Genomic DNA, 27,869 nt, shown 5'->3' with positions numbered 1-27,869 from the left:
TCCTCCATGTTTGGTCTCCGTCTCTGCAGGAACGGTCTGTCTTAAAGGAGACAAAGGAGGCATGGGAGAGCCAGGTGATGGGGGCTTTCCAGGACCGAGAGGTGATGATGGCTTTAGAGGTCAGTGATGATCGTTTGATTTTTTAAAACGCGTCTGAAATGAAAGGAAAACAAGTTCCTGTGAGGAACCAATAAGTGGCAGATTAGCTCTGACTTCATGTTCAGCCGTCGTGTTTCAGGTGATCCTGGTGAATGTCTATGCAAATCTACTGACCTGAAGGGCCCTCCAGGGCTTCCAGGGGCTAACGGGCTCCCAGGGTCAATAGGGCAGCGCGGACCCCCAGGCCCCAAAGGAGAGATGGGTTACTCTGGAGACCCAGGAGCGAAAGGGGCCCAGGTGAGTTTCTAAACAAAAACATGGGAGGAAATCTCAGGTAAGTTCCGAATGAAGCAGCAGGTTTATGTTTTTCCTGCAGGGACCGAGGGGCTTCAGGGGGCCCAACGGCCAGACAGGACAAAAAGGTTTCACTGTGGCCGGCTTGAAAGGCGAGTTCATCACATTTACAGTTTCTTCCAGTTCATGACCAATTAAATTAAAGCAAATTAAGAGAATGTGAGGAACAGCAGCAGTCTCTGAACTTCCTGTTTCCCTCTGCTTACTGCTGTAGATGTTTACGTTTATTTAAGTTTGATATATCAACAAACCTCTGACCTTTAGGTGATTTTTAAAAATTTTCTTTGAATTATTTTGTTCAAGAAAGAAAGTTTAATGTCTATAAAATACTTTAATAACATGTTAACATGACAAACAGAAACAATAAGGAACCAAAAAAACTGCAAAGTGCAAAAAATGATCAATAAATCATTTTCAAGAAGAGCTGAGAAAATATGGCAAAAATCAAATGAAATTTCAAGATGAAATCTGAAACTTAATGACTGAACCCATGACAGCGTTATTGGTCCGATCCTGACTTCAGATCAATATGTGGATCAATCTGCCCACTTCTTCTCACCCGCAAAAACACAAAATCTGGTTTAGTTTCCAGTGGAAGAAAAGAAAACGGAAAAACAAATCACCGTCAGCAAGAAGCAGCAGCAGTTCTGAAAAAGTTCTGATTCCACCAGCAGATGTTTTCACTTACTTCACAATCAACAAGCCCTGCGCCGTTGCCTAGCAACCCCGGCCAAGCCCAGATGTTGCCTAGCAACCCAGTTCTAATTCCACTTTCAGATTTTTCCCATATTATTAGTGACATAATCACAGAGTGAAACTAATACTTTTTCATTAATATTAAATCTTTAATTACTAAAAACAAGTTTCTGAAATGTTACTTCTGTTAGTTTTGTCTTATTTCAAGTTTATCAAGACATTTACACTGGAAACTGGACCAAAAGCATTTTTGCAGTGCGATGAACGAATGAATCTTGTTTTCATGTTTCAGATTCTCATTCTGATTTTGTTTCCAGGTGAAAAGGGAGAAAAGGGCAAAGGGGGCCCTGAAGGGGCCCAAGGAACCTGGGGGACAGTCGGACCCCCGGGGCGCCCAGGACCACCTGGAGACCCGGGACTTAAGGTCAGCCATAGGGGCGGAGTCAGGGAGCAAACCGGACCAGAGCAGAACCGAACCTCTCTCCTGGTTGTGTTTGGGTTTAGGGGGACAGTGTCCCTGGTTTCCCTGGAGACAAAGGCTTCCCTGGACCCCAGGGACCGAATGGATTCCCAGGACGGTCGGGGCCCCCTGGAGTCAGCGTGGCGGGGCCCCGTGGAGAGCGCGGGACCCCTGGGAACCCGGGACCTGATGGATTTCCTGGACCGCCTGGACTGAAGGGAGATCCAGGTAAAGCTGTTGGTGAAGTCAGATAAAATGACTGTAGTGAAATTATTTCACAACATTTTCTGTTTTTCTGCACCAGATTCAGAAAGCGCTTTGCTCTGAATACAAATCAATTTACTCTGACTTCACTTCAGGTCCCAGTTCTCCCAGTTCTCCCAGTTGTCCTGTCCCCAGTCTGTATGACAGAGTGATAACGTCGGGACATTTCAGCCTCACTGCCTTGGTTTTTCTGTTTATTTAATTTGTTCCAGATCAAACACGTTCTTTAATAACATCTCCTGTCTGCTCACCTATTAATGCCTTTGTTTACATCGTTATAATAATATTAATAACAATAAAGAAATAAAACATAAAATAAGTTATTCTGCATCCACCGCCTTCACTTCCACCAGATCAGCTCAGTTCTTGAAACCAAACAAAATGGCTGCTAGCGGCAGCCGGGCTGCATGTAGCAACCAAGACAACCAAATCATAAAGGCAAGCATCTGATTTGAGGTGACCTATGACCTTTTCCAACCTTGGAAAATGAAAATGCAGAATAGAAGTTCAATAAGTGAGACTGCAGGTTATATTTATTGAATTTTATTCTGAGAAAATAATTGTGTATTAAACTGCAATTGTTTTACATGAAGTCTTTCCAAATATACAGTAATCACTGAAAAAACACAAAATCTTACCAAGTATTGCCGTTTCTAGTCTCTGGTGATCGAACGTTTTTTCTGCTTCAGAAAATGTCTCTCTCTTGGATTTACTTTTTGATTCTTTCCGTCTTTTTGATTATGTGTGATCACACCTTCTTTTGTTTGACTCCAGTTCTCTGGTTTCTCCTCCGGTAGGAGACCATGGCCTCTGGTTTTCGAATCCCGGCCGTCAGGGGCCGAAGGGACACCGTGGACCACCAGGTAAGCCTCGTCTGAAACACCCGTATCTTCACCTGTTAGTGCAGCTTCCTGCTCACCTGCCTCCATCATCAGGTGCCCCAGGTCCTCCAGGTGCTAATGGCACCGCTGGCCTCCGAGGGCCGGATGGGCCTAAAGGGGACCAGGGACTGTGTTACGCTCCAGGACCGCCTGGGGACCAAGGTACCGCGGCGTTGGGTAGGCGTGTCACACCTGTCCTGTCTGAGCCGACGGCTCCATGTTTCTTCTTCTGCCCCTGCAGGACCTCCAGGAGCTGCTGGAGATCCTGGAGAAAAGGGAACCGACAGTTATTGTGATGATGGAAGTCCAGGTAAAATCTAGCATCAGCTGAACAGTTTCTGATGTAAAGGAAGATCAGAATCTACCAAAGAAACTCCTACTTTCCTGATTCAAAAACATCTGGACTGGTGGGAATCAGCCGACTCCTCCAGAACAGTGACAACTTTAAATTTATTAAATACTAAACAGCCAGGGTGAGCCCACAAAAGCTTTGCCCTAAAATTCACCATGTCAGCCATTTTGGGTCTACCTGAGCCAGGTGGGGGAGCTACTGAGTCTGTTTTCTGATTGGTGAAACAAAGATTAAGATCAGTTCAAATGTTTAGTACACCTGAAATAAAACAAAACCAATTTACAAATAACTTTTCACTAGCAGATTATTTCACGTATAATAAGACACAATTAAAATCATCAGCCAGTGGATCAGAACGTTTTTTTTTATTAAGTATATAGTTACTTGTAATTATTGTCTTATTCCAAGTGTAGTAAAATCTTTGCACTGGAATCTAAACCAGAAGTTCTTGGTAAGTTTTTGTGTTTTTCAGTGTTGAATATCTGGAAGCATTTCAGAAATATAAATAAGTCAAACTGTTGAGTGTTTTACAGTTTACCTAACTCTGTGCTCCAGGTTGTCCGGGGCTGCTGGGCCCCCCTGGGTCCCCCGGACCAAGAGGCAATATTCAGAGTGGCCCCCAGGGGCCCGAAGGCCAGCCTGGACCGCCGGGGTCCCCAGGACGTAAAGGACGCCTCGGCCCCCCGGGCAACCAGGGAGCACCAGGTGAGTCATGGATCTGGGTCAGAGGTCGGCACCATAACTGAATTGTGGTGGCGATGTGAAGTCACCGTGTTTTTTTTTCATCAAACTCGCCTCTTATTGGCTGAAACCAACAGCAATAGCATGAGAAGAGCCAATAAGAAGCGGCATGTTAATCAGCTCTTTATTTGCTGGTTCATTTTTACTCTGTAAACAAACTGAATTCAACTCAAAGTTCACATTTGAAAACTTCAGAAGCTGCGATTTAAAACATGGAGGGTTTCTTCATGACTTAACCAATTTAATTAAAGCAAAAAAAAACTAAAATTATTTTCTCGGAAGTTGATGGTTTTGATTTTTTCTCTGTTTCTTCTCTATCAACTTGTTCCTGGTTTTGCAGTGGAGAGTCACAAATGTTTGTTAGTTTAAAGATAAACAGAAAACTACAGAGGACCAACACCAGTTCACACTTTTTCATAGAGCATATCTACAATATTCAAAAGAGCCTGAGATTCTCTGGCCCAGCGCTACCTAACACGCTATTGGTTGGCGTTGGTAAAGCAACCAATCCCAGAGCAGCATTCATTTTCCTTGCTGCTGACTGGCTGAGCCCTTGAGTGTAGCTAAGGAAGTCCTTAGTTGTTAGCTTCCACTAAGTGTAAGATGGTTTCCTGTGTGTATTAATGCATATTAAGTTATATTTAGTGGTATAAGCATTTTTAGAGGAGATCTCCAGTATTGATGGGGTTCAGCTGTGACTGGTTGTGGCCCCTAACCTCTGCAAATGCCGGAAATCCAGTGAATTCTTTCACCACACCCAAAATGCTGTGGTCTGCAACAACACGCAGTATGAATCACAGTGGAAGGTTGAAGGTCTAGAAGAGATGAAGACTTGAGTGTGTTCCCACAGGTCCCCAGGGGCCTTCTGGCTACCCTGGAGCGAATGGACACAAAGGATATGCCGGGGCCCCTGGCCGACCAGGTCCTCCGGGGTCCACATCAGACAATTGTAAGGCAGGGACGCCTGGTAACATGGGCCCTCCAGGCCCTCCGGGACCTTGTGGCCCTCAAGGACCTCGTGGCCCTCGCGGTAATCGTTTACCTCTTTTTTTTTCTTGACGCCTTTATTTGTTTTGCTTTAGTCATTTCCTGTGTTGAACAATCAGTCTAACTTCATTTTTTTAGGTTGTAAAGGTGAAGTTGGGGATAAAGGTCATTCAGCTATTGGTCCAAAAGGCAAGATTGGAGAACCTGGAGTTCAGGGGTCTCCAGGAACACAAGGATGTAAGGGGCCCCAAGGCCCTGTTGGGGACACTGGCTCAATGGGGCCCTCTGGTGGGAAAGGTGAGTTCCTACCAGAAACACGCCTGAAGGAATGTTCTTCTGTTCAAAGTCCTTCACTAAGAACCTGCTTTAGGTCTGACTGGGCCGGAGGGCTTTGAAGGAAGGCCAGGTTTTCCAGGAAACAAGGGCAATCCTGGAGGCTCAGGCAAGCCCGGAGAGCGGGGGCCTAAAGGACAAGATGGAGGTCAGGGTTGTGCAGGCCCAAAGGGACCAAAAGGTACTACTGTGGTTATAGTACTACCGGTTAAACCATACAATACCAGGATCATGTTCCTCATCCAGATTGCAGTTTTTGCTAACCTGCTACAGATTATGGACAACTTGTGTCCTCCTGCAGGTCACAAAGGTTGTGCTGGTCCTCCAGGAGAACTCATCCCCAGACCTGAAAAGGGCCCAAGAGGACCACAAGGATGCCCCGGCGATCCCGGATTCTCCGGACCACGAGGTGAGAGAAACCGGAGACTCTGTGAAAGTCTCCATGTTGGTCAAACTCTGGTTCCGTCTTAGATAACAGAGGACAGAAACGTCCAACTCTAGTCCTCAAGATCTACTGTCCTGCAGATTTAGATGCAGCGTCATGTAACAGCCGTAATTGTGTAGTGTCTCTTTAAGATACTCTAGTATTTCTAATGATGTCAGAAGTATGCGCCACGGCTTCTCTGTAGAGAGCGTGGGAGAAACGTGATATAGACGGACACATGAACCGAGACTCCTAAACTTTTTAGTAATGTTACGGGTTGTTTGGACGCTGCTCAACTTTCATGTCTGATAATATAGCAGCCGTTCAACCGGGCTTTGTAAGGTTGGTGAAGAGAGTTTATTAAAGGACAACACTGGGGAATTCCCAGTACCAGTGTGGTTGTGAGTTTTTGACCGTCCTGACGAGGTTGCCGCCTCCTCTCCTCCCTTAAACACAACCCAAGCGTTACAGTCACCTGGCCTTTACCAAACTTGGTGACAGGTAGTTCAATCATTTGATTCAGTTGTGTTGGACAGTTGAAGGACTGCAGTTGGAGACCCCTGCTGTAGACGGACCCCTCTGTCCAGGTCCAGTGGAAAAAGACTGAAACCGTCAGCAGGTCACTCAGTTCAGATGACTCTAAGAACTGTTCGCTTCCCTCTGATACAATTCTGTAAGCAGCATGACAAATCCACTAACTTGATGCTTAAAAGCTTGAGTAGCTTGGTGCCATCTCCATGGAAACCAGATGGCAACGGTCAGATTTCCATCCAGCTCTGGGTGTGGGTCTCATCCTCTGCTCTGATCTCTTTAGTATCAACTTTGTCTTTTCCACAGGAAACAAAGGTGAGGCTGGATGCACAGGGAATACTGGGTATCCGGGCCCCAATGGACCCCCAGGTTGTAGGGGACCTCAGGGACCCCGAGGGCCCCAGGGTAAGCAAGGCCCGCCCGGACCTCCAGGAACCAAAGGACATCAAGGATACTTCGGATTTCCTGGGCTGAATGGAGAACTGGTGAGATGAGTTTTCTAGAGCTAGAACTGAGACCGTCACTGACTGAGAGTTCTGTTGGGTCAGAGTTCTGTTGGGTCAGGCAGAACACAGAGGTCTGAGGTCCAATTGGTGTTATAGTGGCTGGAATAAAACAAGAAACAGTTGTTAGAGATGTCCATCAGGGAGTTCAGGATCCTGCCAGAGGCCCCAGGAGAGGCAAACAGATGTTGTTGTGTTTTGTTCATAAATAAAAACTGTCTGATGGTCAGAAAACATAATGACCTCTGGTTGTTGCTACAGGGCGACTCAGGATGTCAGGGACCCCCTGGGAGACCTGGGAGTCCAGGATGTCGTGGACCTAGAGGTACCTGCTGACTACATCGCCATGACTCAGAAAGTCTTACTTCAGTTTACCAGAGATTATTTTTTATTCCTCCTGCATAATTAAGCAACATTGGTTGGTTTTAACACGATTTTCTGCGTTTCAGGTGATAAAGGAGACGCCCTTGGTGGTCCTGGTCCACCTGGAGATAAGGGCCATCCTGGGAACCGAGGCCCTGATGGTGACAATCTATTTTAAAATGGTTTGGTTCTTTAGGAAAACAGAAAAAAACCTATTTCATTAATGATCTGCTTGTTGCCTCTCAGGCCCTTGTGGTCCTCCTGGAGATTGTGGGCACAAAGGCCTCTGTGGGCCACAAGGACAGAGAGGATGCAAGGGACACAAAGGATTACGAGGATGCCCTGGTGAACCAGGTACAAAGACCTTCCTAAATCTGTGATGGAAGTGGAGGAAGACCTGGGATCATGGTGACTCAGAGATGTTGTCTCCGTTAGGTGTGGCTGGTCCTCCAGGGCCCAGAGGTTACCATGGGCTTCGAGGGCCTCCTGGTCGAGATGGAGTGGACGGTCCCCCGGGGAGGGATGGTAACCCAGGAAACAGAGGTCAAAACCTTTCAAAGAAGAAAACATAAAGTTATGAAAATACATCGATGCTGTTTTTAGTGATGATAGTTCCCACGATTAAAGACTTTAAAATGTTGGAACCACAAAGTCCAACTCCAGGCCTCAGTGAGTCTAACCATCCGGTGAAAGCAAAACTCGGCCCTCAGACGAATGCTGAAAAATTCCAAAGTTGGCGGAGCCAAGAGATTGGGGACTAATTGTTGGGATAAACAAGGTGTAGCCAACTTCAGGACTTTGTCGCCATATTAGGGCCTTTTCAGACCCTCTAGATTATTTTTTTCACAAAAAGTTAATTTATGTGAGAATAATCCATTTGGCTCGTATCAACCAGAGTTCTGAAGGCAAAATATCAGCAGTGGGCCAAGCACAGAGCCCTGAGGCACACCAAGGCCAAACAAAAATGGATGCCACAGTTTGGTTTTCTTTTTTAAATAATTTATTTTTGTTTCTTCAGGAGCTCCGGGGCCACCAGGGCTTCATGGGTTAGACGGACTGAGTGGACAGGCAGGTGCCATGGGGTCCAAAGGTGTGAGGAACACTGGACACATTTTAAGAAGGAAAACGTAGAAAAATAAATTTTAGTTGGCCATTTTGTAAACTTTCATTTGACTATAGTTCAACTGAACACTAGCGCTTTAGCGTTAGCTGAACTAATGTATGGTTAGATCATCATGATTTGCACAGTTAGCTCTTCAGTTAGCAGTGCTAACCACTGTAAAGGATTATCCTGATGTGTTTTTATTGTTCTATTTTGCTGGATGTTGTGTTGGTAGTAAAGCCTTTTAAAAACCAGCAGAAAGTAGGGGTTGAACCAATTAGTCGACTAGTCGACTAGTCGACTCTAGGACGTCTCGCGAGTTTTTACATTTCATGTCGACTAGTCGCAGTCATGTGATTGCCGGTGGTGACAGCCTGTGCTGATCTGACAGCACAGTATACGTCACAAGACACAAGAAAAATAAGTTAATACATTAGTTTAAATGATATGTAGATGGATGCATATATGTGGTTTTACAGTGTTTTTAAAAGGAGATGGAGTTGCAGCTGCAGTCCACTACAAAACACGAGCCGTCTAAAACTCGCCCCCTTCCCGCTAAGGATGTCACTTAGCCGGCTCGCGAGTGTCTTTGTCACGACGATCTAACTAATACATTATGATGTTATGTTGCTGATTAAATAAAAGCCTGTAGTTGGTAATGACAGTGTATACTTGTCTGACATATATATAGCCGTGAGTTCGTGCTAAGAATGACACTTCGTCCTTAGAAGTGTCATCAGATCTGCTGTCAGAAGTGTATGACACTCTGACAGCAGATCTGACAGAACACTGGCTACAAAATGGCGTCTTCAAAACAGATCGAGGACAAGCCCGCATCTTGTCAAACAGGTAGAAATTCGTCAACAGTGTGGAAATATTTCACTAAAGATGACTCTTCTGGTTTAACTACCGTAACATGCAAAATCTGCAAAGCTGTGCTGAAGTACAACAAAAGTACGACCGCGATGCACAGTCATTTGAAAAGGCATCCGCTAATGCTAATGCTAGCTCCTGAACAACCGGCTCGATCCAGTCAGTTGTCAGTAACTTCATTCATGAAACGCCCAGCTGTGACAGGACACCGGCGGCAGCAAATCACAAATTTGCTTGTGAATTTCATTGTCAAAGACATGAGACCTCTAGCTGCTGTCCACAGAGAAGGATTTAGAGATTTGCTACAGTTTTTCGAACCTAGCTCGAACTAGCTTTTCCGTGAAAACGGGTAATAAAGCCTGTACGTTACTCCAAAGCTTTGCGTCTTGCGTTGCTATGACGTCACAAGGACTAGTCAACTCGACATCGACTCGACTTTTATCATGTTGACGTTGACTAGAAAATATCTTAAGCTCTGAGTCAGCAGAGCTTCCTGCCGCGCATCGGGCGGAGGAGAAGCAGGTGGTTTCGTTGAATTCAGCTGTAACCAAACGGGATCCGTTCATAACAAGTTTGGCTTGTGATGTTCCAAAAGCACCATGTAGTCAGTGTGATAGTTTGACTCCTATAGTAACTATCCAGAGATCATCAGCATCAGCCGGTGTTTAGAAAAAAAAAGTCAGACCCGACTTTGTGCAACAAACTTTTCCCCGCTGCTCACGAAGAATCTCCATAATAGACTTAGTAAAAGCAGGAGAAGGGGAGAGTGTGTGTGTGTGTGTGGGGGGGGGGGCAATATTTTCACGGCAATATTTGCCGTGAAAATAGCTAATAAAGCCTCCAAGTAGCTGTGAAGGGTTTTTGCGCTTACGTCACTATGACGTCACCGCGACTAGTCGACATCGACTATTATCATGATGTAGTCGACCTTAAAAAATATGTAGTCGTTCAACCCCTAGCAGAAAGTAACCAAACGGACCTGAATGTTGTAGTGCGCCAGGCTAAGCTCCACACTGAAGCTACGTCTGATTCAGAGCAGCTCAAACTGAAACTAGCAGGCCTGTTAAATGTTTGTTTGTAGCACCTTTAACCATTCTATGCGAGAAAACTAAAATGGAGGGTACTTGGGTTCGATATCAATCCAGTATCCCGATCAGTGTGCGGCACCAACGACCAAGTTTATGACAAATATGACCCAGAGAAACATTAGAATTTTAGGCAAAATGATTCAGCCTAACTTTATTAAACTAAAGTGACAGGAAATCCAACTATTTAGTCACCACTGTAACTTTATAGTTGAAAGACCCTTCAATAAGATCTAAAGAACATAAACCTCTTTACAAAAGGCAGAACAAATATATGGAGCTAAAACTGTCTCATAATTCACAAATGCAAAAGATTCACAAATGCACTGAACGAGATCCACACTTGTATTTTTGATGCAAACATAAATATATCTTGATTTATCAGCTGTTTCTGGCCTGTGAGTTTTGCTGCATTTGTGTGTGAATTTTGAGACTCCCCTCACTCTCAATCCACAAATCTCTTTTTTTTAATAAATGGTCTATCTGATTGGATGATCAACAAAAAATCAGATAGCTTCCTTGTTTCACCCAATCATATGAACGAAGGCCCACATTGGGGTAACCTATGTTTCAGCCAATCACATTATCCCATTCCAACAGCGCCGTAGCCATGACGACGCACCAACAGTTTAGACCTCAGCCTGGCTTCTGGAAGCGGCAAGTGAAATATCTATCTGATGTATTTAGCTGTTTATCATTATTAATGTTAATCGATTTAACTTTGCAACCATCATCACAAGCTAGCGATCTAAGTGAGTAAGTTGTGCTACCGAGCTCTGCTAGCGCTTCTGCATGCTATTAGCATCAGGCTTGTGTCTAAAGTAACTGTTTAACAGCCTGGGTTTGTTGCCCCAAACCCAGGTAGCAGCTCTGGCCTTAATTATCGCCACAGAATCTGTTCTCCACACCATAATAATAGTCTTTCTATATTATGAATTGTTATAAAGTCCTGACCCTTAAATAAATTACAGCAATGTAATAATTCACACTTTTGAGAAACAAAGAGTGATTTTTTTCTTAACTTATCATACAAAGCTGAATATGCTAAAATATGTATCCATCTTCAAAATACACCTTGATGTGCATTTCTTTAATTTTTTCCTAGGGGGAGCTGGTGAGTCTGAGATAACCAGCCAGCTCACACTGAGAAAAAAATATATATAAATGCAGAAACCTGGTAGATGATAATTCATACATTGTTTATGTAATCTATTCGGCCTCGGTTATTTTTAATGGTAACCAAGACAACAGAACATAACCTCGAACCTTACATGTGAGCTGCGCTGGTGGGTGTTAGTTTAACCCCACTAACCAGAACCACCATCAATCCATAATAAATATGAATATTTTACAGTTTATATTTCATAGTATTTAAAAAAAACTTTCAACATTCTAAATTACAAGGTAAAGACTTTTACAAGACTGCACCGGCACTGTTATTTTGAAGTGTAGCATATTAATCTGTCAATATCAATATTGACAGATCAATATTGATGGACTAATATTGATTAGATATGGCTTATATTTGAAAGCCATGTCTAATCAGCAAGCATGTAATCTGCACTGGATTATCTCAGTCTCAAAACTGGATTTGTTTAAGTATACCTATATATGAATTTGAGACAATCATTACTTCAGATTTTTTTTAAAGATACTGTATACTGCAATATACATTTTTGTGGATTAATCAGTACATTTTTTCTCTTGCATAGTGTCACCAGATGTGCTGTGTGACCCGGTGAAGCTGCTTGTTCTGTGCATTTGTGAATCTTTTGGGAAAAACGTTGCAGGCCTGTTAGAAAGAAGCGAGGAGTTGAAATCCCAGAGGAAAAAACATTGAGAGCGTTGAAATTCGCTCGTCCTCTTCTCCGGACTTCCCTTGAACGCAGCAGAAACGTGGGGCTGAAGAAGCTAGCTAGCTCACTTAGCTCAGCTCAAAGCTCGTCTACTTCCGCCTGTCTCCTCTCGCGTCGACCAAACTCCTCCAACTTCTCCTGAATTCCGTCCTCTCCCGTCCGGCTTTGTCCGGTTTTCTCTCCCTGGAGTCTGTATTTCTTCACTTCTTGTCCGCTCGTCTTCCCTCCGGTCGCCACCATCACGGTTCTCCTCTCCTTCTTCCTCCCTCCTTCTCTCCTCTCAACCAATCACGAGTCACGGACCGGACGGACTGTCTCAGGGACCAATCAAAGGGCAAAGCCAAATAAAACACACAGTGAATCTTACGTCACACTAATACTTCTCTTAGTCGATTTACAAATAATACAGTTTTAATTACTAAGTAAGCAAATTACTTAATAGCTACTTTTACCCTTTATATTTGTTAAATATTAAAATAAAGGAAAATACTAGTGTATTTCTTTCAGAAACAAGAATATGAAATCCATAGCTGTCACCAATGCTATGCAATAGTAAATGAAGGTTTTCTTTTAATATATTTGTGTCCTGTCTTGAACTATGTAAGATTTCTATTAACCTTAACATTACAGAAGCCTCAGTTTACCACTGGGCTGCATGTTATTACAGGTTGCTTGTTATTTAAGTCATGCTCTCATTTAGCTACTGGACTTTCTGTGGTTTCTCATAACTTCCTTTGAATGCTGGTCATCCTCAGGTGTATGTCCGGACATCAGTAAAAGTGAAAAAGGCCCTCCAGGCCCTAAAGGTCTTCCAGGTCCTTCAGGTCCACCAGGTCCCACTTGTCCACCCAAGAACGGCCCACCAGGACCGAAAGGCCCAACGGGACCCCAGGGTCTGCAACGACTCGTAAAACAAATGAATTCATGCTGCGTCAAACCAAATCTGACCGTAAACGGTTCACCTGTGTGTTCGTCTTACAGGGCCTCCAGGTGATAGTGGACCGCCAGGTCCACCTGGAGGCGACTGTAAAAACCCAAAACCAGGGCTATGTGGGGATCCTGGTGATAGGGGCCCAGATGGAGATCCAGGTCAGTGATAGCGTGACTTTTAACTTTTCCTCTTGAAGGAATTTCAGTCTGAATCTAATCCGACACTCACCTGGCGCTGACCTTGCAGGTTGTCCTGGTGAAATGGGAGATCCTGGTCCAAATACACCAAACTGTGGGGACAAAGGAGACACCGGTGATCCAGGGTGCTCAGGGCCAAAAGGACGCCATGGATATCAGGGGCCACCCGGACCGCCAGGCAACCCTGGAAACCAAGGGCCCAAAGGTCAGACTGCTTCCACCGTCAGCACTGAGGTTCTGGTGCTGGTTCTTATGAAGCTGAATGGAGACACTGTAGAGAAAACTGGGGGAAATCTGAGGTTTCACAGGTTTTAAGGTGAAGTTAAATTCTGATGGTTCTCAGTTTGTCTGTTTTGTGAGGATCAAGTTGAACTTTCACGTTGACTAATCAACATCTCCAGACAACAAACGACTGATTCCACTATGCTGCCCTAAACCCCTTCAGCTAAGAACCCCAAACCTCTAACCAGTCCAGGTTGGTTCTTCTGTGAGTTTCAGTGTTGCAGGTACAGCCAATCAGCACCAAGGAAAACAAACGTCACTCTTTGATTGGCTGCTTCACAAACAACAGCCAATAGCGTGTCAAGTGACAGTGTGCCAAATTGTTTCAGACTTTCAGCTGTGTTTTCTTGATGTTAGCTGGCATGCTAGCTGATCTCAGATGGACCGGTCTTACAGTCAGGGTAAACCAAAAATTATGGTTCACCATGATTGGTTAAAGGCGACTAATAAATGTGTGTTTGTCTGATCAGGTATGAGAGGCGACTCGGGTTTGCTGGGCATACCTGGAGAACAGGGTCCGAGGGGTCACCCAGGTCGCCCAGGGCCCAAAGGAAGGCCTGGGGTCAATGGATCAGGCGGTCCAAAAGGGCAGAAGGGCCGAATCTTATCGAATGGCCCTCCCTGCTCACCAGTTAGGGGCCCTAGCGGGCCACCTGGCCCTCCTGGAGCTAGCGGAGATCGGGGCCAGAGGGGAGAAATTGGCCTCTTAGGTAGGAATGGTGAGGAACTCGGTTTGAAAGGCTTGTTTGGATCTGATCTGATTTTCCTGATGGTTGACAATGTGCTTCAGGGATAAAGGGGGATCCTGGGGCTGATGGAGCAATGGGACCCCAGGGGCAAGAAGGTTCCCTGGGACAGATGGGAGAGCCAGGCCAGCCTGGAGAGAACGGAGATCTGGGAGAAAAGGGTAAGACGTCTCACCTTCAGTTAGGGGCCAGTATCATCACTGTGGGGTATCTGATCACTTGTTTTACGCCTGGGCAACACGTTTTTGAGGCGGTGCACAGCGGAGCGATGGGTAGCACTCATGGGTTCGATTCCTGGCCTGGGGTCTGCCTGGTTTCTCTCTGAGTACTCCACCATTTTTCTTGATAAAGGTTTCTTTAAAGGAAAATGCTTGAGTCGCGTATGACAAGGCATGCTAGTTGTTAGCCTTTCCATGCTAATGGGCAGCAGAGGAAGCAGGCAATCCAGTGGGTTGCCAAACTAGTCATGCTAGTCATTAGCCTCTCTGATGCTAATGCTAGATAGTACTCTTCTTCTCATTTGTCAGTGCTGGTTGCTCATTTCCTGCTGATCTTTAATCAGATCAGTAGGAAATGGAAACAGCCTCCTGCGCTTTGGGTGAATAGTCTTATTTTTGGCAGTAATATTGCTCCTTATATTGGAAGGCTTGTTGTTTACATTCATAATCTTTAACTTCTTCAAAGTCCTAACACATTCTGCTGCTCACAGGTCCTTAAGGTGTTGCCCAAACACAACCTGACCAAATGGTGCTCGGCTTTATCACCTGTCATGCTCTCTGTGTATCGCAGGTGATCCGGGTCCCCCCGGTGACCCAGGTCCACCTGGGCCGACCGGAGGCATGAAACCAGGGTTCCTGTTGGTGAAACACAGCCAATCAAAGAATGAACCAACATGTCCGCCAAATATGCATCCACTTTGGACTGGATACAGCCTGCTGTACCTGGAGGGGCAGGAGAAGGCGTACTCCCAGGATCTGGGTAAGGAGATGTATTTAGATACTCTACAGGTCTTCAAATCAGCGTGGCCATGCTGTAGCGCTGTGATACGATTCTCCTGCATGTTCCCAGGTCAGGCCGGTTCCTGCATTCCCGTGTTCTCCACCTTGCCGTTCTCCGTCTGCGAGACCAAAAAGTGCAAATACGCCAATCGAAACGACAAATCCTATTGGCTGTCGACGATGAAGCCGCAACCAGACCATCCATTCAGAGGAGATACCATCAAGGAGTACATCAGTCGCTGCGTGGTGTGTGAGGCGCCCTCTGCTGCCGTGGCCATGCATGACCCCAACTCCAGAGAGCCACCAAGCTGTCCCCCCAACTGGAGCCGCCTGTGGACTGGATACTCCTTCATCATGGTGAGGCATGCTGGGTAAAAAACATGGCAGAGAGGTTCATCGGTCACCCTCTGGTTGTTTGTTCTTTGTGTCTCTGTGTTGTCGTGGTAACAAGACCAGAGTGTCCGCTGGTTCTCATCCAATGACTCAGCTAAAACAGGCAGATGTTAATGATAATAATAATGATAATAATCATAATCATAATAATACATTTTATTTATATAGTGCTTTTCTTGGTACTCAAAGATGTTTTACTGGAGTTCAATATAAAATCAGACGAAGCAACAGAACAGAAAAAGGACAGATTATACATGTAGAGGAAAGAAATGTTGATGAACATTCACACTGAAGTCATGCAGATATCATCTGTGGGAATACTTGGTGAGAATGTTAGGAGTCTAACAGGAAGGATCTGTGAAAAGCTGCTTAGTCCATTTAGGATGCAGCAGTCTGTCACTGATGGAGCGCCGCAGTTCAGCAACAGCTTCATGTGAGAGGGACGCTGTCCACCGGCATGGAAGATGGCTGATGCCTCTGTAGAATGGATCTAGTTAAAGGAAATGTTATTATTAGGCTGATATCCTTGGTCGACCCGGTTCTACTGGAACCAGAACATTTGCTCCACCTCCAGCTGCTTTGGTTCTTTCAGGAGTCAAACCAACCTGTTCCCCTCCTGGCCTGTGGGGGCGCTGCACCAAGAACCACTGAAGGAAGCAAAACAAAAAACCTCTGAAGACACTGAGAGCAACTTCCTGTTTCACCAGATGGAAACAAGATGGAGGCGTCAGATTTTAGTGGTTGGAGGATTTCTCTTTAGTCTTTGGCTAAAAGCAATGAGCTATTTCTCCTGCTAGCGCTAGGCTAGCACGTTAGCTTTGGTTGTATTTACCCAGAATGCCACTTTCTGCTTTTGGAGCGGTCTCCGGTCTGGGAGGAAATCTGGAGGATTCATGAAATTAAAACATGGAGACACATTTAAAGGCACAGTTCAAAGTTTCGAAGTTCAGCTGTTCACTTAATAGAGGAAATGATTTTAAAACTGTTTTTTGCCTAAATATGAATAAAGCCAGGATGATTTAATTCTGTCCTCTCTTTGTGTGTGTGTGTGTGTGTGTGAAGTTTTCAGGTGGCGGTGATGAGGGCGGCGGCCTCTCTCTGATGTCGCCGGGCAGCTGCCTGTCTCAGTTCAAAGCCCAGCCCTTCGTGGAGTGCCAGGGCGCGCGGGGAACCTGCCACTTCTTCGCCAACATCTACAGCTTCTGGCTGACCACCCAGAGCGGCACCGAGGGCGCGCTGACCGACTCCGACCAGCAGAGGGCGCACGTCGCCCAGTGCAGCGTCTGCATCCGCATGTGAGGCGCAGCAGGGCGGCGCTGGAGAGACTGGTGCCTTAAAGACCGAGGCGGGGCACAGGGTGAGGCTTTTATTTTGAAGAGGAGAAACTGTGATGATCCCGGCTGCCGAAACGCTGATCAGGAGCGACTGGGAGCGCAGTGGGTCCGTCACCAACATGGCGACTGGAAAATGGAAAGATATTTAGTTTTAACCTCTAAAATGGCCGAGCTTGTGCTGACTTCCTGCAGACGGATTTTACCAAAACAATTTAGAGAATAAATACAGCAGGATGCTGGCAGTCCTAATTATTAGAGTTGAAATCAAGGAAACAGTCGAACTTAATCAGATTAAAGGTTAAAAAGTAACATAAACAAAATCAACAGCTTTAATGATTTCAGGTCCTCCTTTCTCTCAGTTTTCCCTCATCAGGTGTTAAACCGGATCAGAACCAGATCCTTCTCTAAAGTTCACTTCATAGCCAGAAACAGAAACTCAGGAACTTCTGGAGCTTTAAAAGTTCACAGTTCTGACAGTTCCAGCTAAAAACAGAGTTTAAAGTTTTTTAAATGTTGCCAAATCATTTCCTGTTTAACACAATTCAGCTTAAATGTTTTTCTGGTTTTTATCCTCATATTTTGTTCATTCAGTTCATTTTAATTCAAAATTCTTTATTGATCCCATAGAGAAATGAAATGTAACTCAGATCATCCCAGTTTCTTCAGAGTTGGTGTTGAAGGCGATGCTGCAGGCAGGAAGGATCTCCAGTAGCAGTCAGGGTTCCAACGATTCTGCAGAGGCATCTGACTGAAGACTGCTGCTGTGTGACATGCTAACATGCTAATATGCAGGCAGCAGAGATGATATTCCACAGGAACATATCCTGGGTGACATCATCAGTTGTTAGCTAGCGATGCTAATTCACCTCTTTTGCTTTTGCTGCTCCTCTGTATGTCTCTGCCTGGCTGTTTGGTGAGAGAGATGTTGGAGTAGGGGATTCAACCCTAAAGTCAGTTGAAACTCTGGCTCGAGTTTGAACTTCTTCCATTTTGTTTGCCAAAGATCTCTCATTGGCCAACACGATGGAGGGAAGAGATGGTCTGAACTTCCTCCTTTTCAGCTCCTCCTGGATCTGGGGTCAAAGTTCAGGTCTTAGCTTTAGACATGCTAACCTTCCTTTCACAAGCTAGTTGTGTCGTTGCATGGTGTGTATTTATGTCCATCATCTGGGCGGAGCCTGACGCCCGACCCTGGCAGCCCATTGACTGCTGCGACCTTTCTCTCCTCCTGTCAGGCACTAAGCCCCGCTTCTTCCTAGCGGCAGCAGCGACCACTCTGATTGGTTGGCTGGGAGGCAGCAATGGAAAACAAGTCGCTGTTTTTTGTTTTGTTGAGAACTGCGTGGAAAGCTGTGAATATTTTTTCATATCTTTGATCCGCTTTAATGTTTTTGAACCAATAGAAACAACTTCCTGTTTGTTTGTGTTCAGGATTTTCAGAGTAAAACAAAAGAATCAAGTTCAGAACGTTATGCAGCAGAAAAGATCTGAGGTCCAAAACAAGAAAAAACTGGAACCAGAACTGCTTCAGAACCAGAACCGTTCTAGAACCAGAAATGTTTTAGAATCAGAACAACCAGAACCACTTCAGAACCAGGACCAGAACCGTTTTAGAAGTAGGAAGTGGCGCTCGTTGTGTTCCGCCTGCGTTCCTGTTGCTTTAAATCTGGTTTTTGGGTTTTTGTCTGTTTTGGTTCCAGTTCTGGTCCTGGTTCAGTTTTCTGGTTCTGGTTCTGTTGGATTCGTTAGTGCCCTGTAAATATGTTTGATCTCAACTGTTTTATAAGTTTTCTGTAAATTTCATTGGAGTATTTATTTAGCCTTGAAAATAATGCTGGTGCTATTTCATTTTTGTTTTTGTCTCTTATTTTGGTAAATGATGACAGGATGTAACCCCACCCTGATCTTCCGCCAAAATAAAGCAATTATCTGACAAATAATGGATTTCTAACAATTTCTCAAGTTGTGAAGCGCACTTATAAAATGTACAAGTTACATTAAAGTGGATAAAGCCCAAAGGGTCTTGGAGGACAAATAGTGACTGAAATTTAGATTTAGGAATAAAATCTGGAGGAATAACTATTGTGAGACTACAGTTCCCATGATCCCTCTGTTTTTATTTTGCTTTCATTCTAATTAAAGCTGCTGGTTATATTTTATTCTCTGTAGGAGGAAACTTCCCACTAACACTCCTGAAACATTTCTACTTCCTGCTGATGGAAAACTCAATAAACTGCATCAAAATGTCAATCTGGCTTTTTGTTCTTTACTCATAAATCTTAAAACCATAAAATGTGAATCTTTATGGAGCTAAAACGGTCTCATAATTCACAAATGCACTGGACGAGATTCACGCTTGTATTTTTGATGCAAACACAAATGAATCTTGATTTACCAGCTGCTTCTGGCCTGTGAGTTTCGCTGCATTTGTGTGTGAATTTTGAGACTATCCTGTTTGTCAATCCACAAATGTCTTTTTTAATAATTGGTCTATCTCATTGGGTGATGAGTAACCAATCAGATAGCTTCCTTGTTTCAGCCAATCACATTCACCCTTTCCAGCAGTGCTGTAGCCATGACGACGCACGACAGTTTAGACCTCAGCCTTTGAAGAAACCTTTGAATTACAAAAATTAAAACTATTTTAAAAGTAGTTTTGTTTTTCAGTATAATTTTTTTTACATTTTCAAAAGATAAATGAAAAAAATGTTTCTTTAATTTCAGTTTGAAAATTTTATTCTAATTTTTAGTTATTCTGAATTTTGAATGTTTATATTAGGCAAACATTTCAGCATTAATTAAAAATTAAAATCAGTAATTTTACACCAGAACTGTACACGAGGTAAATAAAACACAGCATGATTTAATCTGATTTTATTGTCTTGTTAATCTTATAAGTAATAGCAGCAGAGAAATTTACCGTTAATCTGAATTCAGTCTCAGCTCACAAATATTGATGAAACTAGAAGAAGCTGCTCAGTCTTTCTGAAAGGTTTCAGCTCGACAGTAAAAACATGAAAATCTCCTAAATCGTTTAAATTTAAAATGTTATTTTCATTTCTCTGCATCTAAATCGAACAGAAGTCAAGAATCTGAAAGAATAAAACACATAATAAACCACACCGTCGCACCCAGAAGCTTCAACACTAGAATTAATGCTTTAAATACAGAAACTCAACATCAAGTACCTTTGATTAGATTCAACTTTTCATTTTCTTTTCTTGTGAGCTTCAGGAAAACTCCGACGCTCCGGTTTCTGGAGGTTTCCTGGGATCGTCAACCAAACGGGACAAAGCTCCGGGTGGCCAGCAGAGGATGTAATATTAATCACATTTTATTAGCAATAATTGGAAATAATATTAAAACCCTCTGGATTAAGATGTGAATTTGTAAATCGCTTAGTAGACAAATTTGTTTTATAGACACGAAAAAGAACAAAAGGTCATAATACTAAGCCAAAATGAAAATGGGACAAAAGTCAAAGAATATGAACGTTGCATGCTAATGTTGCAGTAGCTCATGCTAACATAACAATAGCTCGTGCTAACGTTCCAGGTGGCGCTCTGACTCTAAATTCACCTGAGTGAGGGAGATGAATCGTCGACTAAAAGCTGATTGTATCGTGTCCAACAGCACTAGCCTAAATGTTCTTGATGCTAAAATAAAATGCTGGCTAGCTACCAGTGGTGGGCACCACTAACTACTACGCTAGCTGGACTAAGCGTAAGATTCTAATAATAATCAGCAGTTCTGCTGAATCGTTTCACCAACACAGTACTTAGCAGAAGCTAATGCGCTGTGCTAACATATTACTTAGCATGAGCTAATACCAAAGTGCTAATTTCAATTCAAATATCTTCCCTTGAAAGGCTACAAACACCAACATTATAATTTACATACTTGTTCTAAAACATGTTTTTATATCCATGTTTTATTTTGTTCGTGTAAACAGACTTCAAAATAAAAGCATGAATATCTTCACCTAACTGCTGAAGAATTTGATAGCCAAAACTTTCACACAGATGTTGAAATTATTCAACTGAATGTTTCTAAATCAAAAAATTTGCTCTTTAGAATTGATCTAGAAAATGTGATTAAGGGGAAGCTAAATGTGTCCAAGCTAGCAAAAGTGCCAAAAATTAGCTCCGCTATTAGCACATTAGCGTAAATGTGCCCACTACTGCTTGTTAGCTGCATCGTTGATTTTTTTCGTTAATATTTGACTAAAAGACATTTTGGAGATGATGTTTGGGTGTTGGGGTCAGGGGTCAGAGGTCAGGGGTCGGAACTAAAGGAGATAAAATTGAGAAAAAAAAAATCTACTCAATAGTTTTCTAAAATGACGGATTACTGCGACCAGGCTAAGAAAAAACATAAATTATGAGGATAAAGCTGAACAACATTAACGTTGTGATAATCTGAAGAAACTTTATTGTCGTAACTAAATGATTTTTTTAGTCTGGCGCTAAAACTCCGTCACTTCCTGTTTGGATCCCGCCGTTCTGGTGAAACCCCTGTGATTTTATCTGACTGGTCCGGCACCGGGTTCTCCAACACCGACCCGATCCGCAGTCTGCTGACTCAGCACTTTCAGTTTTTATCTTTGTACTTTGTAAATCCTGAATCCGCCCGTCCGAATCCCAGATTCCAGATTCTGAGTCCATCTTAGCCGGACTGGTACCACAGAGATCCGTTCTCCTGGTTCTGGTTCCAGATAAAGTGCTTCTTTTTCAGAGGTTCTACAGGAGGACCAATGGGTCCACCTGGTTCTACTGGCACTGATTCTGGTTTCCAGTTCAAACCAGAACCAGCCTCTGGTTTTCATCGTTAACCAGGTCGGGTTAGTTCTGATCCTGAAGGAGGTCCGATCTGGTCCGGTCTGGGTCAGAACCTCGGAGGCTTTGGGAAACAAAATGTCCGTTTCCATTTCAGTCAGAACCAGAACAGGACCGGGGTCCAGAAGCAGCATTAACTCCAGATCCGGTTCTGACCATCTGGACCAGCAGATTGGAGTTGATAATAAAAGTGAGAGAGTTCTGCTGGTTCTGAGCCCGGTTACAGAGCATCGTCCGGGTTCTCCTGCGTGGCGGTTCTGGTTTTACGGCGGCGCGGTCTGAGCGCGCTGACGCAGGACGAGGCGGTCAGGGCGATCCGACTCAGGCCCACGTTCAGGCAATGGACCTCGGAGGTGACCGGAACCTCGGCGAACAGGGCCCGGTCCCGGGACAGCGGACCCGGTCCGCTGTCGCTCTCGATGTCTTTGACGATGTTCAGGATCTCCTGGCGCTCCGCCTGCCGGGTCATCCCGCGGATGTTCAAGATGGCCGACACGTGCTTCTTCCTGAAGGCGGAGCGAAGAGAGAAGAATCAAACAGCAGAAAGATTCTTCTGACACCAGAACCGCCGACGCTTCCTGGTAAAAACCCAAACAGAGACAAGCAGCACCTCCTCTGTCTCACATCTGGGATTTTTAGCAACCAAAATCGTAGATTTTTGGCTCAACTTTAGAAATATTTGCAAACAATATTGTGATATTTTTTTTCTCATTAAAAAAATCACAATGTCTCTCTATAACTTTAATAGAGAAAATGTTTTTTTTACATACTTACTAAAACTGTCACTATGTTGTGACAGTTTAACATGAGACAGATAATCTGTGAAACATGGAAGTCCTGCTGCTGCCGTTTTGCAAAATGAACCAAAACAACCAATCAGAGCCAGGAGGAGGGGCTTAGCGCTGTTAATCACCCTCATGTACTTAAATGTGCTAATGATGGAGAAACAATTCACCATTCCAGAGAAACCATTTATCTACCATCATGCTAACTAGCTAAGCGTAGCAGAGAGAAAGAAAAATATGCAGGGGATGAGTGACACCACACAGAGGGTGATTGGCAGCGCTAAAGCCTGCCTCCTGCCTCTGATTGGTTATTTCTAATTAGAACTGGGAGAACGCAGAGGAGGCCGATCTTTTCACAAATTATCTGTCTCATAAACTGTCACGACATGCCGACAGTTTCAACAGATATGTAGAAAATATTTTTTAGAAAAGTTACTGCAGCTTTAAAACCCTGGAAAATGTAAATATAGAGGAAAAAAGAGTTAATTAATTGGTAACTTCCTTGATGTTGATCTGGGACACGAGTTCCACATCAGTCAAAGTTTGAAATCAGGGAACATTTCTCAGAAGTTTAAAAACTGGAGGAACTGAGTGATTCAGTTTGTCAGTGAGCTTCTCTTTAGCTGCTGATGGAAAATCAAGGCTCAGAACAGATTTGAATGGAAATCAGAATTATTCTCCATGTTATTATGTGATGCTAAAACCTGAAAACACAGAAACCTTCTGACTGTTCAGAGGCAACTGAGCCAGAAAATCCTGACAGGTTTTGTTTCCCTGAGGAAAATTCGTTGGGAGGAGCTGATCTGCAGAACCTTTTCACATTAAATTAAATATTATTTTACATCAGCAGATTTTAACTGCAGTTCAAAATAAATCACTTTGGAAGCAGAAAGGAGGTAACAGGCTGAACATGGAGTCATTTTCATGTCTTGGTTGCTTCTGTATTCCTAATTGTTGCTGTAGTGAACAACTGCATGTAAAATAACTGGCAGCTGGTCTAGTCTCGACTGAAAGCCTCGGCTGGAGGAACGGTTCATGTACCTGACGTCTGGAAACTCTCTGACCAGGACTCCCACCTCCATCTGGATGGACGGGACGTCCTCCAGCTGGATGAGCTCTGAGATGTGGGACAGCGCGCCGTCCAACCAGCTGGACGGAGACTCCTGAGACACACACAGACCGCACACTGACACACTCATCTGGACACTTCCTGCTCAGGTTCTTTTGAGTTCTGAGACGTGATTGGAATGGTCCATAAAAGAAGCTGACGTTTCTCACTGTTTTGATCCACCAGAGGGCGCCACAGTTCAGGGAGACGGCTAGTTTGTTTCAGCGCTGCCAGATTGGATTGCTTTGGGTGGGATATTTAAATTTGAGCTGCTTTTCACAACATTTGTTGGATTTTTAGAAAAGTTTTAGAGAAAAATTCTTTAAAAAGTTTGGTCATGTGGCAGAAATGCACAAATTTTTAATAAAATGCTGCGTTGCTGCACTTATTATTTAGTTTATTTTGAAATTTCTAGAACCTGCCAAATGTGACATCATCAGTGATTTGTCACATGTCACTATGTGGTAATAATGTAAAACAGAAATCCCAACATCATGATGTAAAAGGTAATGTTGCCACAAAACGTTCAACTCTCATTGAGTGTAAAGAGTCGGTTGGAGTCCCAATGTCATCTGGTTCTGGTCAGAATATAATAAACCAGAAATGTGAATTATCATCACAAGTCTGAACACAGTCGACGGGACATAAGGTTTTAAATTTACGGTACTGAAATGACTTTCTGGAGCTAAGCTGAATGTTGAGGTTTGGGTTTTGGACTTTATGTTGTTGAGCTGGAAATGGTCAGATCTGGCAACCCTGCTTTCTCTCCTGGGTGTAGCTACGTCAGGTTTCAAAGACCAGAAGATGCTCAGATCTTAATTCAGGACTCACCAGGTCTTTGAAGAGCGCTTTGATCTGCCTCCCTTCGTCTCGGAGCCGGCCGGCCATCCTCTTCCTCATCTTCATGGAGGTGCAGATGATCCGGCCCCTCATGACGGAGCGGAGGTACTCCATCACCACCCGCCGGTGGACTTCAGCCACCAGCAGCTGAGGGACAAACAGCATAGCTGAATGCAGCAGCTCCAGCCTGCAGGAGGCGCTGCAGCAGCACCTCTCATACCGAGGTTATTACAGTTAAATAAAACAAACAAAGCAACAAAAACTGAAATTTTGAAAGCCACTGAAATGAATAAAAACTGTAATTAATGGGAGAAAACGATAACAGGTGCAGCTGATGATGATTATTCTGGGCACAGAATAAACTAAAGGTCAGCTTATAAAAATAACTAACTTTTAATTAGTTTTATAAATGCTGTGTGTTTATAGCAACTAAAACATATTGTCATTATAGATATAATATCCATAGTTTCTGTCTTTATGAATCTATTCTTCAGCCTTTTGAATTGATGTGAAATAAAATTGTTTCCCACACAGGCGGTTTACGTCAGGTGTCGGTAAATTACGGCGCTCCGTTCTCCTTCTGGCGGCTATGCTGCTACGCTATGCTACGCTAGCACACAAAATGGCAACGGCAAAAACTCCAATCAGATGGTTGTTCAACAATAACCAGATAAATACTTTGAAAATGTTTTTTCTGTTATTTACCCAAATTACCTTTTTGAATTCTGCACCTAAAAATTAACCAAATTATGAAAAAACTAAAACTACGTTCTAAACACAAAAACTAAACAACATTTAACTAATAGCAACTGATAAAACTAGCAAATACACTCTAAAAACTAATTCAAACTAACTGGATTAAGCAAACAAAAAGTCACAACAAAATAAAACTAAAATACAATGAAAAATCCGTAACCATAGCAACCATGCTACCTCATAGGGAGGATTGTCCATCCTGCGATATTTCTTAAAATCTTCCTTGATGGCGGCTTCGATCTGATCGTACGGCTCCACGTTGGTCAGCCACTTCCTCTTCACCAGGCGCTCAAAGAACAGCTGCAAAAATACAGCCATCATCATCATCATTAAAATCATCATCATCATCATCATTAAAATCATCATCATCATCATCAACAACATTAAAATCATCATCATCATCACTTCAGATATTTAGCCGCTGAGAGGATCGGCTCTGGATAACCCTCCAATGAAAACACAGCAAACTAACAAGTTTGTTTCAATAAGTCTGATCATAAAAAGCACTGTGCTAACATAGCTATAAGAAGCTAATGCTACAAAAAGCACTAATTTCAGCCATGTTGAAACATTTCTCCTTCAATAGAGCCAAATTTAACCTTTACTCTTCTTCCTGTCTGCTTTGTGTTTCAGGAAGTCATTCCTTAGAGCAGTTTATCATGTAAGAGTTGATTTTTTCTATAAACCTCATTTGTTCGTTTGTTGCATTCTTGCCATGTGCTTAATAGAGTTTCATAAAAACAGAAAGTGAGGAGAGGAAATGGAACTGCTGCGTAAACAGACTTCATAATAAAAGCATGAATGTAAACTACTTGAAGAACTCTTAGCAAATGATAACCAGGATTTCAACGCAGATGTTGAACTTTATGCAATTTAAAGTTTTTCATGAAGACCAAGAAAATTAGCGTTCTGTAATTTCTCTGGAAAAAGTAATTTAGAAGCTAAGAGTGCTAGATGTTTTAAAATGCTAAAGGGCTAAGCAACAAAATCAGCTCTTCTATTATTGGAATGACGAACGGGAAGCTGGAGGGGTGGAGGGATGGAGGGGTGGAGCCGCTGAAGGCGGAGGAGTTTCATTACCAACAGAACAGGCAGGAAGTCAGAGACGTAAAATAAACCAAAATAAATAAGAGAAATAAAACATCAGTTCTAAACGGAGCTGTGATTTCTGAGTTTCTCTGTAAATATTGATACCAGATATTAATACCTTTAACGCATCTGAGATGTAGTCTCTTAGACTGTGTGTGGGTGTGTGTGTGTGTGTGTGTGTGTGGTACCCTGATGTGCAGGTAGAGTCGCTCGGACAGAACCCTGACACCCTGCTGGACGATGTGGTCCAGAGACTTGTTGGCTCGCCGCAGAGAGTCCTCATTGACTGACGGGTCACACTGTGCACAGCGCTGTACGAAGCCTCTGCACACACACACACACACACACACACATTACATCTTTCGATCATCACAAGGAGTTTACATCGACTTCCGTTAATTTCTATGGCCTAACCTAGACCATTAACCTAAACTCTATTGACTTCTTACACCTAAACCCTAAACTCAACCAAAACTCAATTCACACCTTATTCCTAAATCTGATCCCCGAAAACAGCGTTTCCCGAAGCATGGTCCCCACAAGGTATTACAAACAAACGCACACACACACAGTGCAGTATGTGTGTGTTCAGTGTGTGTGTACACACACGCATACAGGTATTCATGGTTCATGACACCACTGTGACTTTTGGGGTGTTTATAGGGACTCACTTTTCCCTGTATGTGGTGAAGACAGAAATTATGTCAAAAATACAAATCAGAACAAATAGACATTGTGGAGTCACATTCAGTTTTCTGTTTCCTGCCAATTCATGGTTTCAGGAAACTTTTATGCAGAATTACACAAACTGGATTTATTAGTCCCAGTATTTCTCTTAAGTGGAACAAAGCAAACAATTAAATATATTACAGTAATAAACGATGCTGGTGGTCAGGGAGCAAAACACTGGAGAAAACTGAAGTTGAATTATTTCAACACCAAACTGAGGCCTCTGGGGCCCCATTAACTCCTAATTTATGGCCCTGAATCAGTATTTCCAAAACATGCCCAATATTGTGGAACAATGTCATTTAATATTTCATTCATAATATTACCAAATTATTTCCAACCATAAACATCGTACAGAAAATAGGAAACATTAGCATAACATTCTTCAAGGAAAGACGGAAAAATAAACCGTCCTGGTGATAAAAACCTGTAGCAATCAGACATACAGTTTAAACGTCTCCTCATTTAAACTGTGCTTGTATGGGAAGCACAGTTTTTTAAACAGATATTTACACTGTATGCACCAAGTGGGATTGGTGCGTACCGGAAAGGAGGGCAGCAGTTGACCATGGCGATGGTTTTGGACACGTATCCGTTGTCGTCGTCTCCAAACATGCCGCTCTGCATCCCTTCGTGGAACATCTCCACTTTACGCTGGAAGCTGAGGGGACAGAGAGACATTTTCACCCTGTGGCTCCACATCTTTAGGACTGAACTCTACAACATCCAGAGTAACAAAAAATGGAGCACCGCAAATTCACTGGCTTCCAGAACTTTCATTGTTATTTAGAACTTTAAATTGTTTAAAGGAGAGAAAAGTATTCACCCTCCTACAGATTTCTTCTGCTTTTTTCATCTTACTTAAATGTTTCAGATCAAACAAAGTTTTAAACTTGACCTCAAGAAATAGCTTTTTGTTAAACCAAGAAGAACGAGGGTTAT

At 43.4% G+C, this 27,869-nt stretch overlaps 2 protein-coding genes across 2 annotated transcripts in view; one reads left to right on the top strand and one right to left on the bottom strand.

The window, feature by feature from the left end:
- The window catches only part of col4a4 (collagen, type IV, alpha 4), a 39,186-nt gene extending 20,151 nt beyond the window's left edge, over positions 1-19,035 (top strand). Inside the window, exons 21-46 of the mRNA XM_028045672.1 lie at positions 30-119; positions 239-396; positions 476-565; positions 1,319-1,573; positions 1,654-1,837; positions 2,671-2,916; positions 2,996-3,064; positions 3,662-3,811; positions 4,698-4,877; positions 4,973-5,131; positions 5,205-5,348; positions 5,469-5,576; positions 6,429-6,607; positions 6,887-6,950; positions 7,075-7,149; positions 7,235-7,342; positions 7,424-7,531; positions 8,007-8,078; positions 12,660-12,797; positions 12,886-12,993; positions 13,082-13,237; positions 13,785-14,024; positions 14,105-14,221; positions 14,850-15,038; positions 15,129-15,415; positions 16,514-19,035. Coding sequence (XP_027901473.1) covers positions 30-119; positions 239-396; positions 476-565; positions 1,319-1,573; positions 1,654-1,837; positions 2,671-2,916; positions 2,996-3,064; positions 3,662-3,811; positions 4,698-4,877; positions 4,973-5,131; positions 5,205-5,348; positions 5,469-5,576; positions 6,429-6,607; positions 6,887-6,950; positions 7,075-7,149; positions 7,235-7,342; positions 7,424-7,531; positions 8,007-8,078; positions 12,660-12,797; positions 12,886-12,993; positions 13,082-13,237; positions 13,785-14,024; positions 14,105-14,221; positions 14,850-15,038; positions 15,129-15,415; positions 16,514-16,750 — 3,911 coding nt within the window. The 3' untranslated portion in view covers positions 16,751-19,035. The remainder of the gene's footprint in view (positions 1-29; positions 120-238; positions 397-475; positions 566-1,318; positions 1,574-1,653; positions 1,838-2,670; positions 2,917-2,995; positions 3,065-3,661; positions 3,812-4,697; positions 4,878-4,972; positions 5,132-5,204; positions 5,349-5,468; positions 5,577-6,428; positions 6,608-6,886; positions 6,951-7,074; positions 7,150-7,234; positions 7,343-7,423; positions 7,532-8,006; positions 8,079-12,659; positions 12,798-12,885; positions 12,994-13,081; positions 13,238-13,784; positions 14,025-14,104; positions 14,222-14,849; positions 15,039-15,128; positions 15,416-16,513) is intronic.
- Positions 19,036-19,643: 608 nt separating this feature from the next.
- exoc3l2b (exocyst complex component 3-like 2b) overlaps positions 19,644-27,869 on the bottom strand; it is a 35,179-nt gene continuing 26,953 nt past the window's right edge. The window contains exons 10-15 of the mRNA XM_028045214.1: positions 27,472-27,588; positions 26,387-26,522; positions 25,287-25,409; positions 24,345-24,500; positions 23,447-23,568; positions 19,644-22,126 (exon numbers count right to left, since the gene is read on the bottom strand). Coding sequence (XP_027901015.1) covers positions 21,841-22,126; positions 23,447-23,568; positions 24,345-24,500; positions 25,287-25,409; positions 26,387-26,522; positions 27,472-27,588 — 940 coding nt within the window. The 3' untranslated portion in view covers positions 19,644-21,840. The remainder of the gene's footprint in view (positions 22,127-23,446; positions 23,569-24,344; positions 24,501-25,286; positions 25,410-26,386; positions 26,523-27,471; positions 27,589-27,869) is intronic.

Source organism: Xiphophorus couchianus, chromosome 18, assembly GCF_001444195.1.
Source record: "Xiphophorus couchianus chromosome 18, X_couchianus-1.0, whole genome shotgun sequence".
Taxonomy (NCBI): domain Eukaryota; kingdom Metazoa; phylum Chordata; class Actinopteri; order Cyprinodontiformes; family Poeciliidae; genus Xiphophorus; species Xiphophorus couchianus.
Note: the sequence above shows the minus strand (reverse complement) of the source record. Positions and strands in the feature narration are given on the sequence as shown.